We start from the raw sequence: 17,133 nt of genomic DNA, 5'->3' as shown, positions 1-17,133 counted from the left end.
TTAAACACACACAGTGAAAATAACTCACTCATTTTCTCTCTCTCTCTCTCTCTCTCTCTCTCTCTCTCTCCATATATACATATATACAAGTGTGTGTATATGGGGCATATAGGATCTCTGGTGGCATAGTGCCTAAGGCATTTGACTGGTAACCAGAAGGCTGGCAGTTCAAACCCAACAGCCACTTCTCAGAAGGAAGTTGGGCAATCTTCTTCCATAGTGATATGCCTCAGAAACCCAAGGAGGGGTTGCCATGAGTCAGATCCAACTCAACAGCAGTGGGTTTGGTTTTTGGTGTTTTTTTGGGGGATATATATATATATAAAGAAAGATCATCAGCAGTGTGGTAAATAGCCAGTGCTATCCCCAGAAAGGGGAACTGGCATGCCAAAGGATTCATTATCTACTAGATACTAGCAGTAGCTGCCACTAACTGAGCACTTTCTAAATGTCAGGCTCAATGCTAAGCTCTTTACATCCTGTGTGGTTGTGCTAATTTATAGATGAGGAAATTGAGAACCAAGAAAGTTGAAGCTACTTGCCAAGGGTGATAACAGCTAGTGATAAAGTGCCATGTTTGTTTTAACTTCCTCATGAGCAAAACTGCAAGAAATGGGCTTCATTTGCTTTGTCCCCTTAACCTTGCAGTCTCAGCTGTGCACATAGTGACATCTGGACAACCATGTCCAGAGTAAACCATTGAAGCATAAACTGAATTTTCTTTCTGTGTGTCAAATGGCTGTTTAAAAGCTATTATGAAACAAAGACTTTCCTGCCAACCTTGACAATCACACTGAGGTCAAACAGGCTCTAAATATTCCTTCCCCAGCACTCCCAATCCTAGGCTTGCTTTGGTGTAAACAGCCCCTAAAGGTGAGAACTGGCTCCTGGAGCAGTTTCACACTCCATCCATCTCTGAGTTCTGCTGTTTCTCACACTTTTGGATTAATAATGAGAACCCTGTCTCTACTGCTGGGTTACTTCATTATTGCTCAGACTCTCCATGCTTAGGACAGAAGCCCTATGCCCCCTCCTTACTAATTATGAATATGCAAACATTTTTTTCTCCCTCTTCAAGCATATATAGACTTGGTATTTTCTGGTTTGATAACAAGCACACACATAATTCTGTAGGGAGACTAACTCTATATAAAGATTGGCAGTGTGGTGAGTGGATAGAGTCTCAGAGAAAATAACTTGCCTAGCAGCCTGTGTCAGGGCAGCGGGTCACTAATTGAGTGCACACCTTTTTTAAAAATGTTGTTTATCCCCCTACAGGGCATACAAAACCATTGAGGATGATGACTTGAAGTTTCCCCTTATATATGGAGAAGGCAAGAAGGTAGGCACGTGTGTTTCCCCAGGGCTGCGATGACAAAACTGTGCCCTGCTGCTGCTCTGTGTAACCCTTGGCAGTCTGTGTGTTCTACTCAGCAGCTCATGATTTTATAGCTTTGACAGCTTGAAAGAATGCTGCATCCATCATCCTTCAGGCCCTCCTGTCTTGAGGGTCCAAGGAGGGGCATTGCTGGAGAAGAAGGAACACAAGGGACTAAAGTCAGTTTTTTGGAATAGCTTTTTGCAGTGTTTATACATGACCACTGTCACATAAATCATCTTATTTTATATTTGCCAACAAGTTAGGAGGCAGGCAAAGCTGACCATGTTACGTCCATTTAGTAGATGAGGCAGCTGGGATTCCAAGATTAAAGTATCTCAGACAAAGTCACACAGCTACTGAGTGGCAGCACCAGACTTAAAGCCATGTCCAGTCTAGTCTAGTGTTCTCACACTCTCATGGTAGTTCAGACTCCACAATCTGCTTTTCCACTTGACCCGTGGGAGGGATCCAAAGCTTCACTGTAATTAGCTTTGAGGTCACTTCTAATTTATTACTTACACATCAACCAGAGCCCAAGCTGAGGTAGCAGAGACCATCATCACCTCCCAAGACCCCAGTCAGAATCAAACCCTCAGCAGCACATTGTTGAGCCAAAGGAAGGAGCAGATCTTAGAGTGGTCTGTGAATAGACTTGGGGGAGGTTGAAATCCTAGAGGGAGATGAAGAAGCTTTGAATCCATTTCCCACTAAGAACAAACACCTTCTGAATCATTGTATTCTTCCTCTGAACACTAATACGTTCCAACTCAGTGCTAAGAGCTTCAATTGGAAGTGAAAAATGTGGTCACATAAAAAACAATCAACTGAATTTTTTTCCCAACATTTTATAGTTTTTACCAGAAAGAAGTGACTCACAAGAAAACTGAAGAAAACACATGGGCAGGACGTGTGTGTGTGTGTGTGTTTGTGTGTGTGTGTGTGTATGTGTGTTACAGTGAATGTGTTTATCTGAGAGAGAGCATGCCTACAGGATTAGGTTTTGGGTTCAAGGTAGCCCAGAGGTGATTTCAACAGAAAGAGGCATTTCGTGGAGGGAAATGAAACATTTATATCTGATCCACATGGGGATCAAGTTTTAAATTAGCTTGCCCCTTCCTAGAGATGGATACCCTCTGTCTCACCATCCCTGGTTGGGAATCACTACAAAGATGAGCACTGTTCCTAACAGGAATATGTGAGTCTTTGAGTACAGTGGGCACTGTTAGTAGGTATTATTCAGCCCAATTACCTACACCTGCAGCTAGAGTTCTTTGAGGGGCTGAGATTCTCAATATTCCTCTGCTATTTCCAGTGGGTTCTAGTAAGATCAGGACTGTCCTGTTACCTTTAATCCCCAGTGCCTGTCCAGCCTGGTATGTGATGCATAGCAGACCTTTAATAAATGCACAGGTACAAAATAAGCTTTACAGTTATATTTGATATACTCTCCTTCATACAATGGGAAAATGAACAAAGTATCCTTAGAAGATCATCGGCAATAATATTTAAAGGAGTAAGGGTTTTCCCAGTTAAGCAAAAAGTTCAGTTTTCCTGAGCATCATGTTCCTCAAGCATGTCAGTTTATTAAGCCTTGACAGTCCTGTGATGTGCAGCTGGTAAGTTCTGTCATCTTACCTGTCAACCTACTTAAAGACGCTATGCCTCCAGTTTGTTTTTATTGGTAGGCTTTCCTAGGACCAAAGTAGAGCACACCATCCTTGTCTGATGACCCCATGATTTCTTGAGAAATCTTTAAAACTTCAGCATTAGAAAAACATCAGTTCTGCCTAAATCATTTATAGGAGTTTTCTTTTTCCTTTCTGCATACATCCTCCCAGAAGTTTTAGGGTACTTTTGTAGCCATTAGTTTTCATTTTATTTCCACAAAACTATTAAGGACATAGGTGCATAACACATGTATACTTTATAAAGCTAGTTCAGTAACTAGCAGAAACAAGTATCAAATTTCTTTGGAATACAGGCATGTGATTTTTTTGGCTAGAGAAACTGCCACGGCAGGGAGAAGCTCAGAACGGCCACAGAGAACTCAGAATTTTTCTGTTTTTCCATTTCTTGCATCAGGGGGAGCCCATTCAGTCTCCCACCAAGCAGAGGCCTTCTCTGCAGCCTGCCTGACCAGAGACCTGCACAGGCTTCACATCACGTGTCTGCATTTTACCAATCTCTTTGGACTCTTGCCTTTTGAAAAATGTGTCATGGTTTTATTTACCCTTTAATGTAAATCCTTCTCATCTGAGACCAGCTCCAAAATTCATAGCCATTTTGTGAAAATTGAATGAAGATGATAATTGTTAGATAAGATCATGTTTTTTTCACATTTATTTATTTCATCCTCAGCCCTATGAGGTTCTCCTACTGCACAGCCCTTGGGTACTCTTATACCCAATCAATGGGTAGAGTGAGGATTCAGGCTGGAGTCTTTGAACTATGACCCCATGCTGGATATGTTATTGATTCAAGGGTCAGACCATTGGGATTCATACCACTCAGAACAGCTTTTTCTCCATCCTGTGTCTGCCTGTCTTGTTCTGCCCGTCCTTCTACATGAAGTTTAATGCTATCTTCTCCAAGAAACCTCAGTAGAATTTTTATCTCCTCTGAACTCATACAACCCATTGTTTGTGTTTTTCAGCACTTGACCATATTTTATATGTTATTAGTTAGATAAAGAGAAAAGAAACTAAGCTCACTACCATTAAGTCAATTCCCACTCTTAGCAATCCTATAGGGCAGAGTAGAACTGCCCTATAGGGTTTCCAAGGCTGTAGATCTTTAAGAAAGCAGATTGCCTCATCTTTGAGCAGCTGGTTGTTCAAACCACCAACCTTTTGGTTAGCAGTCAAATGCTTTAACCCCTGCACTACCAGAGTTCATATTAGTTAGATGCACACCTTTTATCTCCCTGACCAAGTACCTTTACAATAGAGATGAGGCCTTATACATTTGTGTCTTTACAGCATGGTGTCTGTCCATCGTAAACCAAAAAAACCAAACTCACTGCCATCAAGTTGATTCCAACTCATAGGAGCCCTCATTGGGTTGCCAAGGCTATAAATCTTTCAGGGAGCAGATTGCCTGTTCTGGTTACCTAGTGCCACTCTGAACAGAAATATAACACAAATGGGATGGCCTTAACAAACAGGAGGTTATTCTTACAATTTAGAGGCTTTAAGTCCAAGTTCAAAGTGCCAGGCTCTAGGGGCTGGGTGAAAACCCCTCAACCTTGGGATCCAGCTCTGCCTCCTGCTTCCAGCCCACTGGAGCTAGAGGCATTTCTTCACTCAGATGGATGCTGGCTGCTGAGGCTGAGAAGCCCCAAGGTTGACAAGTAAAAAGGCGTAGTCCTGATGTTACCAAACCACATGGCAGGCCATTAACTTAAATCCATTGTAAGTCCCAAGGTCGGCAGAGCATAGCAGGCTGCTGAGCAATGACATGACCTACACACAGGGTCCAAGCGTGCCATAGGCTAGAGACCATTCTCAAAGCTTCTCCTTATATCCAGGAAGAAGACCACATCCCAAAGGCAGCTACCCAGCTGCTTGTGGTAGATCCCACCGTGGAGTTGATTGCCAGTTTCATCCTGGGGAATAACTACCACCAGCTGCCCAGCCACTCAACAAGGCCCAGCCAAGTTGACACACAAACATAACCACCACATTGCCTCATCTATCTCCCATGGGGATCAGCTGATGGGTGCAAAACACCAACCTTTTGGTTAGCAGCCAAACGCCTTAACTACTATACTACCAGAGCTCCTTCTGTTCATAGTAGGTACTCAATAAATATTTTGGTAAATTATCCCATCATATAAGCTACCCTCTTTTCAAAACTAAATACCCCAGGAGATAATTAGGCTCACAGCATAAATATTAGTATGATGTTATTGCTTCCTTAAAACAATTGAGAAACACTTTAGAGAAATACATAGGTGATGAGGTCTCAGTCCCAAGGCCTCTGAGTATCTCTCAGTGCTAGTTGCATTTTGTCCCTTTCTACCAACAGGGAGTTTGTTGGGGATGTTCCAGAGACAGCTAATGGCTGATATTCTCCAGCCATAAAGTATAATAGGTGGGTTTTGCAAGGGCAGGAGCTGTCTCTGGCTTTTTACATCTTTTACTAGAGCCTGTCACCTAACTAGGAACATCGCTAGTGTTTAGTAAATGTACTTGTAGAGTGGACATGGGATGGATGGATGGGTTGGATGGATGGATGGGTGGATGCTGTTGGATTCAGTTTGAACTGCTTTCAGTAACTATAGACATCACTAATATATTGGCTTTAATGTTTTAGACACCCTTTCCTCTAGTCTCTAAAAGAAAAAGCTGGAGATGGCAGAACCCCATGAAACTTAAGACAATTGGTAGAAGAATTACTCCTCAAATAATTTCTCAAATACTTAAGTGATTTTGGTGAGCACTTCCTTGATAACAACTTTCCACATAAGTTAGCAGCAAGGGGCATGGAAAGACTGTCAGAAGGAACTGGAAAATTTAGCCCTTGGCAGTTGTATTGTGACAGAAATATTTCCTCAGTGTGTATAATTGTTTCTGATAACCCTCTGCTTATACTCCTAGGCCCGAGTAATGGCAACTATTGGAGTCACCAGAGGACTTGGGGACCACGACCTGAAGGTGCATGACTCCAACATCTACATAAAACCATTCCTGTCTTCAGCTCCAGAGGTATCACATGAGGATTTTGTTTACATTTTGTGCAATAAAATATTTTCTACATTATTTCTCCCCATGTCTCCCATCTCATAGCCAGACAGTAGCCAAGTTGTGTTACATGTATTTCTGCAGTGTCTCTCATGCCTATTTCTTCTTTCCATTCCACTCCCACCTTGACTATCCTGGTTCATACCCTCCTCATCTCCTGTCCAGATACCTGCATAGCCTCTTAGTAGCTGTTCCAGCCTCCTCTAATACACCCACATATTGCTATCAGTGAATTTTCCTGAAGAAACACTCTGACTCCTTGCTAAAGGGGCAAGGAGGTAACATCTTTTGACTTCCTCTAACTACACAAGAGGAAGACAGATTCGCCATCAGTAGCCTAAGGCCTATTCCTATGAGGCCAGACATGCTGCCACCCTCTAGCCCTCTTGCCAACCTTGACACCAACCATCATCCCTCCCACAGCACCCACCACCTCTTTGCTGGGTTCAATAATTTGCTGCAGTGGCCACACAGAACGCACAGATATGAGGTTTATTAGGGAAGCAACAGGCTATAATTGAAGTTCAGGAATGCGCTTAGGATACAGTTTTTTGATCAGCATAGCCTCCCCTCAGCTGTGCCCTTAGACACATCTCTCTGGCCCTTGGCCTCTCAGCCTGGCCTCTGCCTCTGTGGGCCAGGTAAGCCTGCCACTCTGTCCCATGCCTCTCAGTTCCACCACTGCCATCTCTTAGCCGAGTGTCTCTCAGCCAAGCATCTCTCTTAGCCGCCAGTGAGATTTCCCTCCTGTCCCTCTAGGAGGGCTCATTTTAACCCTGGCAGAGTGGCAAAACTAACCAATCCCAACATCAGAGTTCTACACACCTGAGAGAGAGTGAACTTTCCCAGAAGATTACTTACTGCTGCTCCAACAGAAATACCCCAGGTGGATGACTTTAACAATCAGAGGTTTAAAAGCAGCTACTCAGTTGCTCACGGCAAATCCCACCACAGAGTTAATTGCCAGTCTCATTATAGGGAATTACTACTACCAGCTGCCCAGCCAAGTTGACACATATTTGCATGGTTCTACTCAGTAATCCAGTGGGAGTTACAAAGACTATGGCTAGAAAAGCCGTATCATGTAATCACTACACCACACTCCTGTTTGATCAAAAACCTTCAACAGTACCCCCACAGACTTGAGAATGAAGCCCAGACTCCTTTACCTAGCATTCAAGCCTTGCTATAATTTGGTCTAAGTTTCCAATCGGATCTTTGTTCTCCTACATCAGCCCGAATGAACTGGCTGCTTATATTTGGCCTTTATTTCCCCATATTTGCTTAAACTATTCTTTCTACCTAGAATACACTTTTCCCCATCCCCAAACGTCCAAATTCCTCTTTTTCTCCAGTTTAATGCAAGTGCTTCTCCTGTAGAGACTTCCCTGATTTCCTACTTCATTTTACAACCCTTGTGTTTTCTGCCTTATCACAGTCATGTGTATATCACAGTCAGTCATGTATATGCGTTATCCCCTTGTTAGATTGTAATTGCCTGAAGAGCTTATATAACTCAACTGATTTTTTAGAAAAATTAATTTGAAAAAAAGTTGGCTATATATTTGGTTAAAAAAAATTGTCATGTTTCTCACAAAATAGGAAACAATATCAAGTTCTAGAGTGCTTTTTAGGGTATATCATTTAGAAAAGATCTTGCTTCCAAGTGATAGAAAAATCTAACTAATAGCAGTTTAGAGGTATATTTTTTTACTCACATAAAAGGAAACTGGAATTAGGTGACCGTTAATGTTAACGCCTCAGATGTATGGCGCATCTCTGTATTTCTCTGACTTTTCCTTCATGGTAGCTCCAAGCATAACATTTTCGTTCAAGGCAGTAAGGAGAGGGCAGAGCCAGCCTATTTGCCCCAACAAATATTCAGTTACATTTCACTGGCCAGAACTATGTCACATGACCTCCCATAACCACAAAGGAATGTGAGAAAGAGAGAAAGGTTTAACTTCTTCAGTTTCTATAGTAGAAGAGAGCCATGGAGGAGTGAGTTAGGAGTTTATGGTATCTGCTATAACTCTAATTTACTGTTACAGCAATATGTTGCGATAGAAATATCCAAACATTTAGGCATACCTCTATCTGCAAGTTCTTCCCAAGGGTAGATGCTCTGTTAATGAAGACTTTGGTTGAAGAAAACAGAAACCCACTCAAGCAAACTTCAAAAAAAAAAAGGAGGTATTTGTTTTAATAATATTGGGAAAGATGTTTATGGTTTCTATGAGCAGAACCTTTGAACAGCCAGGCTTCATGGGAGAAGGGTTCTGGAATTGAGCAGCCCTAGAGGACCTCAGCAGCAGAAGTTTGTCAGCCTCCATGAGGGTGTTCTACTGTTAATGTGATGAGCCATATTCCAGATGACTATGTCAGTCAACCCAGTTTCTCACTCTCCCAATTCCAGATTCCCAGACAGGAGTCTGGCCTTTTATATCAGGCCATAAGTGACTTCCCACCCTATGGATTTTCCCTTTAGATCATGTTTCTACTCCAGAACCATCTACGGGCACAAACAGCCACCATTGTTCACCCCTTTCATAGTCTGGGTCTGGTATCCAAACTACGTCTAGATACAGGGGATTAAGAAGCCACTAAAAGAGAAATCTTTACCAAATATTAGACATGGAGATACACATTTCCTAATGTCACCAAGGATTTCAAGAGAAGTCTGCTTGATGGAAATAATAATTTGTTGAGAGCCTAGAAATGTTTTCTCTTTTAACTTTCTTGCCAGTTCTGCATGGTAAGGGCTATTACCGTCTAATGTGTCCAACATTCCCCTAGAAACTAGTGAATCCTTCATCCTACTAACCTGGCCAACATTAAGATCTATGGACTACTGCTGAGACTGATTCTGGGCACATGGACTTATATTTTCCCCTTTAGAAGAGAACCATTTATCAGACATGTTGAATGATGCCTTCACCTGTTTACTTTGCAAAAGAACTGGTAGTGTCCCTAGAGATGATAAGAAATGCCAGTTAACCAGTTTCCTCCTCCATACATGTACACACATGCATATAGCTTCTATGAAAAGTGAGACAAATCTCAGTTTAGTTTGAAGGAAAATGATCTGTGTGATTCCAATCCAGTCAGATTTGTTGCAGTTGTCCTTTGCCATGGAGTCAGCTCCAGCACATGACAACCTTACATATAGCAAAAGAAAAGAGAATGAAGTGCTGTCGGGTCCTGTGCCACCTCCATGGTCTCTGTTACGTCGGAGCCCCTTGTTGAGGCTGCTGCGCCAGTCTATCTCATTGAAGGTTTTCCTTGTTTTCACTGACCCTCTAGTTCACCAAACATGATGTTTTCTAGCAATTGTTCTTTCCTGGTGATGTGTCCAAAGTAAGCAAGACAAACTCTTGCCATCCAAAGGAGCATTCTGATTATATTTCTTCTAAGATTGATTTGTTCATTCTTTTGGCAGTCCACAATGTATTCAGTATTCTTCACCAACACCATAATTCAAATGCATTAATTCTTCTGTCTCCTTTTTTCATTGTCCAGCTTTCCTATGCATTTGCAGCAGTGGAAATGATGATGGCTGTGATTTGGGTCATGGACACCTTAGTCATCAAAGTGACATCTTTGCTTTCCAGATCTTTAAGGAGGTCTTTTGCAGCAGATTTTTCCAGTGCAGTACATCATCTGATTTCTTGACTGCTGCTTCCATGAGCACTGATAGTTGATCCAAGTAGAATTAATTTTTTAACAATTTCAGTTTTTTTCATGATGTTGTTTGTTGGCCCAGTTGTGAAGATTTTTAGTTTGATTTTACATCTTCTAATTACTTTGCTACTCTTAATTCCAAGAAGAGGCTATAGGTTTAAAGTTTTGACCTGGGTGGATGACTCCTTACAAACTGAGGAAATTCTCAGTTGGTTGACCAGGGGCCTCATGCAATTGAGCTGGAATAATGCTGGTTTGCAAGGCAGTGAGTGAGTTGGTTGGTTCAGTATTGGTGTAGGAGGGGAGGTTTTAGAAGGTAATTGGCAACTTCTGGAAAACTTTAATTACTTGAAGAAAAATTGAAGAATTGAGTAAGGTATAGAAGTTTTCATAATAATAACAATAACAGCAAACATTTATTAAATACTTAGTATGGACCGGACAGCATACTAAGTTTATTACACACACATGTGCACACACAAAAAAGCCCCTACTGCCCTCCAGTTGATTCCAACTCATAACCACTCCAAAGGACAGAGTAGAACTGCCCAATAGGGTTTCCAAGGCCATAAATCTTTAAGGAAGTAGATTGCTTCATCTTTCTCCTGTGGAATAGCCAGCGGGTTCAAACCACCAGCCTCTAGGTTAGCAGGCCAGTGCCTTAACCACTGCACCACCGGAACTCCTTTTATTATACACAGTGTCTTACTCAAGGTTTACAACAACTCTGGGAGGTAAATATGGTTATTATATCCTTTTGAAAATTGGAAAATTGAGACCCAGGGAAGTAAAATAACTCCTCCAAGTTAGTACAGCTATTAAGTAGCAGCTGGTTCTTGTACCCACTTCTCTCTAATCAGATCAGGGCCTGTAGGAGAGAGAAGCTGAGTGCAAGGAAATTTCCTTAGAGTGCAAGGGACTCAGTGAGTATAGGTTCAAAGGGCTATGAAAAGGCACCTTTGTCTTGAGATTTCAGTTTCTCAAAGAAATATTCTTGACATTAGGCTGAAGTTGTAGAAAATAATGGTATATAGAAAAGGTATTTCAAAAAGACAGTGATGGCCATTTGTTCTTACAAGCCATAGCCAGACAGAATGATGCAGAATAAGATTGTGCCCCTATAATTGAGCTCAATGGATATGTAGTGTATACCCAAAGATTCCCTTGAACAAGAGTAAAATCATTGTATACTTACAAATGTTTCCAGATGGAGAAGACTTAGTCAAAGCCAGGCAAGAAGGGGAGAGAGAAGGGGAGAGGAGAACCAGCTTGATTTGGCTACTATGGGAAGAGTGCAGGAGAAGAACGAGGTGCAGGGAAACACCACCACCCCCATCCCTAGACTTCGGGCAGGAACTGCTTTTCCCTTGGTAGCGGTGATAAAATAATATCAAAGAAAAACAGGTTAGGGAGTTTCTGTTGGCAGCCCAGACAGCCAAGTTAATTTACTTAAACATTCTAATGAAGAATAACTGACTCTCTTCCTGTCTTCATGCCTCCACACCCACCACAAATCTACACTGGCTTTCTAACTATGACTTCCTAAGAACATTCCCCTGCTATGCTTTTTTCTTTGCCAAGCATGGATCTTTATTTCACATTTGGGTCTAAATTTCAACCCCAGCTCTGTCTGGTAGTTTCAAGGGCTGAGGGAAAAAAAATGTGATTCAGTTCTAAGAAAAAGGGCTCAAAAATCTTCTTGGAAATCAGCATTGTTCCCATTCATCATTGTAACTCCTAATTCAATTTGATGAGTTAAATATAAATAAATCAAAACATGTGGATCAAATTTATGTAAAAAATGCACAGGGGTTTAAAAATTAGAGAAGGGTTTCTAGCCAAACACATTTTTGGTTTCACTGAACACAAGGCACTGGAAAAATCTTGAGGTTGCCAAACCCAAACAGCATCCGCCAGGTTTGCTAAGCCTCCCTCAAACCTTCTGAGGTCTAAGGCTGGGATTTCTGGCCAAGAACTGAATTCTGCAAGAGGCCCCTCCACCCCAACCAAGCTTAGGCCTGTTAGCTGGAGGCGACAGGTTGAAAGGAGGAAACATTCTGACTTTTCTCCAGTTTACAAGACCTGATTTTCTCTGTATAACACCATAGGAAGAGAAACTTCCTCAGCCTGGTCTCCCATCCTTTGACTCAGTGAAACTCACCGTTAAACTTTCTTATGCCATTCTAAAAGAGTTCAGGAGTTACTGGGTGGTGCAAATGGTTAACACACTGGGGTGCTAACCAAAAGGTTGGAAGTTTAAGTGCACCCAGATGCTCCTTGGAAGAAAGGGCTGGTGATCTTCCAAACAAATCAGCCATTGAAAACCTTATGGAGCCCAGTTCTACTCTTGACACACATGGAGTTGCCATAGGTCAGAATCAACTTGACAGCAACTGATAAAAAGAGTTCAAGTAGAGAAAGAAAGGATTTGTAAACTCAAAGCCCCTGGAAGCCAGGCTTTCTGCATAGTCTTCTTTTCCAGAAATTCTCCCACCCCCCAGTCCAGCACACATATCTAGATGGGTAAATTACAGAGTGTCGTATTACTCAAGCAACTTGGCACAGGCCTGCAGCCTAAACCCTCCAGATGTTCTCTGCTCCACACCCCTTCTGGCCTGAAACAGGCCCTCTTTAGAGCTTGGGTTCTTCCTTAATTTCACCCTTACTTTCCAGCCTGCAGTCCAAGACTGTTGCCGTTAGCTCCCTTTTGTCCTCTTGAAAGAACAAGGTCATTTTCTGTTGGAAGACCATCTTACAAAACCAACTCCCTCCTCACTCAGCAATACTCCTCCTCCCAACCAGACTGAACAAAATGAGGCCAAGTTTCTCTTGTTTCATTTTTTCCTCTCCTTGATTTTAAAGATTCCTGTCAGCCATTTTGTTTGTAGCTCTAGATCATTCCTTCACTTCATTCTCATATTTCTTTATCTAGATAATATTTTTTCCCCCTTCATTTAAAGCAGCCTTCTCGAAAAGAACAGAGACTTTGGACTCCAATATCTGAATTCCAACACCAGCACCAACATTGCTAGTGGCTTGCATAAGTTATTTAACCCTGCCTTTCCTCTTCGTGAAAAACTTTTTTGTTTTTGTTTTTTAATTACCTAAAAAAAAAACCTGTAGGAAGCAGTGGATGTAGTAGTTAAAAACCCTGATTTGTAATTAGTCTTGGCTTCAAACTCTCTCTTCACTTACCAGCTGGTGACTTTGAGAAAGTTATTTTACCTATAGCTCAACTTCCTCTTCAATAAAAAGGGGACAAAAGGGTTGTTGTAAAAAACAAATGACATATATAAAGTTCTTAGCTCAAAACCTGTCATACTAGTTATTAGCTCCTAGCTCCTCTTCCTTGTCCACCAAAACCACAAAATTTCACTAGCTCTTTGCATAGAAATCATCAGTCCAGTAATGCTTATTCATTAAAAACCCTAGGGAATGTACCCTCAAAGAATTAGAATTTTTGGCCAGTGGGAAGGTAAGACTAGCCAAAGAATAATCACCCATGAAACCCTGTGGTTCCTCCTTCCTAAAGGACAAGAAAAGTTTGGAGCAGAAAGAAAGAAAAAGAACTATAAAATCTGAAGAATATACATGTTGTTGTTGTTGTTATTTGCCGTCGAGTCGGACCTGACTCACAGCGACCCCTCCTTGGGTTTCCGAGGCAGTATCACTACGGAAGTAGGATTGCCCAACCTTCCTTCTGACATAGAACTGGAAAAAGAGTCTGATCTGAAGAAAAAGTCTCCTCAGTAGATCACTGAGTTTGGAAGATAGCTTGAAGGGCTATTTGCTATAATGAAGTTTTTATACTGGACCTGGAATTGGGCCAAGGAGCCCTGGTGGCACCATGGTTAAAGCGCTCAGCTGCTAACCGAAAGATGGGCAGTTCAAATTCACTAGTAGGGTAGTGCCTAAGGCACTTGACTGCTAACCAGAAGGCTGGCAGTTCAAACCCACCAGCCACTCCTCGGAATAAAGATGGGGCAATCTACTTCTGTAGTGATACTGCCTCAGAAACCCAAGGAGGGGTCACTATGAGTTGGGTCCAACTCAACGGCACATAACAACCACAGCCACTCTTGGAAGAAAGATGTGGTAGTCTGTTCTCAGAAAGATTTATAGCCTTGGAAACTCTGGGAGATAGTTCTGCTCTGTCGTATAGTGTCACTATGAGTCGGAATACTCTGGATGGTAATGGGTTTGGTTTGTTTTTTTTTTTGTTTTGTTTTGTTTTGGTAAATTGGGCCTAAGGCAGTAGATAAGGTCAGCAAGGGGAGTGATAACTGTGGTGTTTGGGTACTTTAGTCTCTTGCAGCACATAGTCGGGGTGGCTGGGGAGCTCTGGTGGCGTAGTGCCTAAGGCATGTGACTGCTAACCAGAAGGCTGATGTTTCAAACCCACCAGCCACTCCTTAGAAGGAAGGTTAGGCAATCTACTTCCATAGAGATACCGCCTCAGAAACCCAAAGAGGAGTCGCTATGAGTCGGCAGTGGGTTTGGGGTGAGATCAAGACAGAGAAGCCAAACAATGTGGCAATGAGGAGCTGAACCGGGGCAGCGTCTATGAAAACTAAAAGGAGAAGTCAAGTCTGTTGTTGTTGTTGTTAAGTGCCGTCGAGTCATTTCCGACTCATAGTGACCCCATGCACAGCAGAACGAGAGATATTTAAAACAGTGAGAAGACCCAATGGCAGACTTGATTGAGAGGTTGAAGCAAGAGTTAAATTTGAAAATAAAAAGTACAAAACTTTGTTTTCTAGCTTAAGAGAAAGGAGAAATGGTGGTGCTTATTGGCCTCTAAGGAGTAAACATGGAAAATTAATTGTATGCATGTTTCCCTCTGAGTTTTCTGAACCAATTTAAAAAATAGACACAGGAGTCTAGTATAAAGTTAGATTGGAAACCATGGCTTGGCTCTGAGATTCTTCCATTCCAGCCCAAAATTAAATGTAGCCACTGGACAGCTGTGAGCTCTCATCTCCTCACTCCACAGAGGCAGTCTTCCTAACATTTACTTCTTGAAGGACAGGAGCAGAGAGAACAAGTGCCACTTGTGGACAAGTAGGGACCAAATGGAAAACTCTAGAGAACTCAGGGGAGCTCTGGTAGCGTAGTGCCTAAGGCACTTGACTGCTAATCAGAAGGTTGACAGTTCAAACCCACCAGCCAGCCACTCCTCAGACGAAAGATGGGGCAATCTACTTCCATAGTCATACTGCCTCGGCAACCCAAGGAGGGGTTACTATGAGTTGGGTCTGACTCGAGGGCATATAACGACAACAACAGAGAACTCAATGTCCCAAGCCCCATCTCACCAGTCTTATAGGGAGGGAGAGAGAACTTAGAAATGTTATATCCCAACACAATACCTTTATTGACTATATAACAAACACCCAAAACTTAGAGACTTAAAAGAACAATTTGTTCTTTCATAGTTCCACTGGTTGACTGGACTCAGCTGGGTGCTTCTCCCTTAGAGTGTCTCATGTGGTTGTAGTTAGAAGTCGGATGAGCTGGATGAGCTGGAGTCAGCTGAAGACTGGATTGGGCTGGATCTCCAAAATGCTCATTCACATGGCTGGCAGTTGATGTTGGTCATCAGCTGAGAGTTCAGTTAAGGCAACTACACATGGCCTCTCCACATGATTTTGGCTCCCTGTAGCATGGCAGCTGGATTTTGAGAGAAAACACAAGAGCAAGTAATTCAACAGTCCCAGGCAGAAACTACAAATCTTTTTCTTTTTCTTTTTTTTTAATTGTGATTTGGGTGAAAGTTTACAGAGCAAATTCATTTTCCATACAGCAGTTCACATACCCTTTGTCTCATGACATTGACTATAATTTACCACAGTGCAACAGCTGCCCTCCCACTTCCTCCCCATAGTTACCTCTTCCCTGTGTCCTTCCCTCCATGCACTCCTGCCCCCAGCACTATGCCCCTGTGCATACGCAGCCCTTCTATTCTCCCATGATTGTTCTCTCCAAGGAGTGTATCTACCTAGTGTAAATGTTCACCTCATATGCTTGTCTTTTGTTTGGCTGGAAGCCACAGGTGTGGGTTCAATTCCAGACCTGAAGGGTGGCTAGGAGCCATAGTCTCAGTGGTTCCACCAGGCTCTATCAGACCAGCAAACCTGGTCCCTTTTTTTTTTTTTTTTTTTGGCCCCCCAAATGATTTTGAGTTTTGTTCCACATTGTTTTCCCACTCTATCTAAGATCTCCTACGTAGATCCCCCTCTAAGTGGTTGACAGTGGTAGCCGGGCACCATCTAGTTCTTCTGGTCTCATTGTCATGTAGGCTGAGGATTGCATATTGTACCAGTCTCTTGGACTAATTGTTTCCATGAATCTTTGGTTGTCTTCATTCTTCTTTGCTCTGGATGAGGAGAGACCCATCATTGAATCTAAATGGCTGCTTGCAAAGAAACTGCAAGTCTTTTTAAGATCTAGCCTCAGAAGTCCCAGAATGTCATTTCTGTCATTCATAGTCAACAAAGTCACTAAGGCCAATCTATACTTGAGGAGAGGGGCCTTGGACTCTATCTCACAATGTGGGAAGCAGCCTGCTTATAAAAAGTGGGAAAGAATTGATGGTCACCATCTTGGAGCTTCTCTACTATGGCATTCCTATAGAAGTACCCTTCCTGCTGTGGAAGCTTGAGGGTTAAAGTAATAAACATTTATTCCTCCAGTGCAAACTAATATAAACTGATGATTAGCTGATTACCCAGTTAATTAAGAAAGGAAATCTAGGTTGCAGTGGAGACAGATTTACAAAGAAGCTAATGGAACATAAGCATCAGGGTGCTTCCTTTGGATTAGCCCTTGTGAGTGCTGTTTGTTGATGGGAGAGGGAGAATGTTCCAGATGGAGAGCAGAAGCAAGGTTGCAATCACGAAGCATTTCTGTGAAAACATTTTTCAAAACAGGGACCTAAGTTTTCCAGGCATTAGTAATCTATTGTGATTTCTCATTCTTAATAAATATTCACATTTGTATCTGAGTTTATATTCATAATTAATTTTATATTTCTTAAAGAGGGCCATCAAAATTGTAAGACTTCAGGCCTTGCAAGGATGGATCTCCCTGTACAAATAGAAATGGTGAGTTCTATCTCAGGGCATTCCAATAAGCTAGAGGTTCCATTTGACAGTTTTTTCCAACCTTCACTCCAATTCCACATGCCCACAACATCTCATTGTACTCCTGCCTTCTCAGGTGAAGTGATGTACCTTTGGGTGCTGTTTGCTACCACCACCACTTTAAATATCTCCGAGGACAAAATCACATAGTAAGAGTTTGGAGAAGCTGCCTTCTTTGATTCTGGCC

General features: G+C 42.2%; 1 protein-coding gene across 1 annotated transcript in view; it reads left to right on the top strand.

The window, feature by feature from the left end:
* Positions 1-17,133, top strand: part of PPM1H (protein phosphatase, Mg2+/Mn2+ dependent 1H) — a 410,854-nt gene that overhangs the window by 360,139 nt on the left and 33,582 nt on the right. Inside the window, exons 7-8 of the mRNA XM_007942726.1 lie at positions 1,279-1,342; positions 5,980-6,087. Of these exons, the coding sequence (XP_007940917.1) occupies positions 1,279-1,342; positions 5,980-6,087 (172 nt within the window). The remainder of the gene's footprint in view (positions 1-1,278; positions 1,343-5,979; positions 6,088-17,133) is intronic.

The sequence above is a fragment of the Orycteropus afer genome, unplaced genomic scaffold (assembly GCF_000298275.1).
Source record: "Orycteropus afer afer isolate SDZICR_OR568_19922 unplaced genomic scaffold, OryAfe1.0 scaffold00097, whole genome shotgun sequence".
Classification (NCBI taxonomy): domain Eukaryota; kingdom Metazoa; phylum Chordata; class Mammalia; order Tubulidentata; family Orycteropodidae; genus Orycteropus; species Orycteropus afer.
The sequence above is the reverse complement of the archived record's forward strand: the minus strand, read 5'-3'. Positions and strand labels throughout refer to the sequence as shown.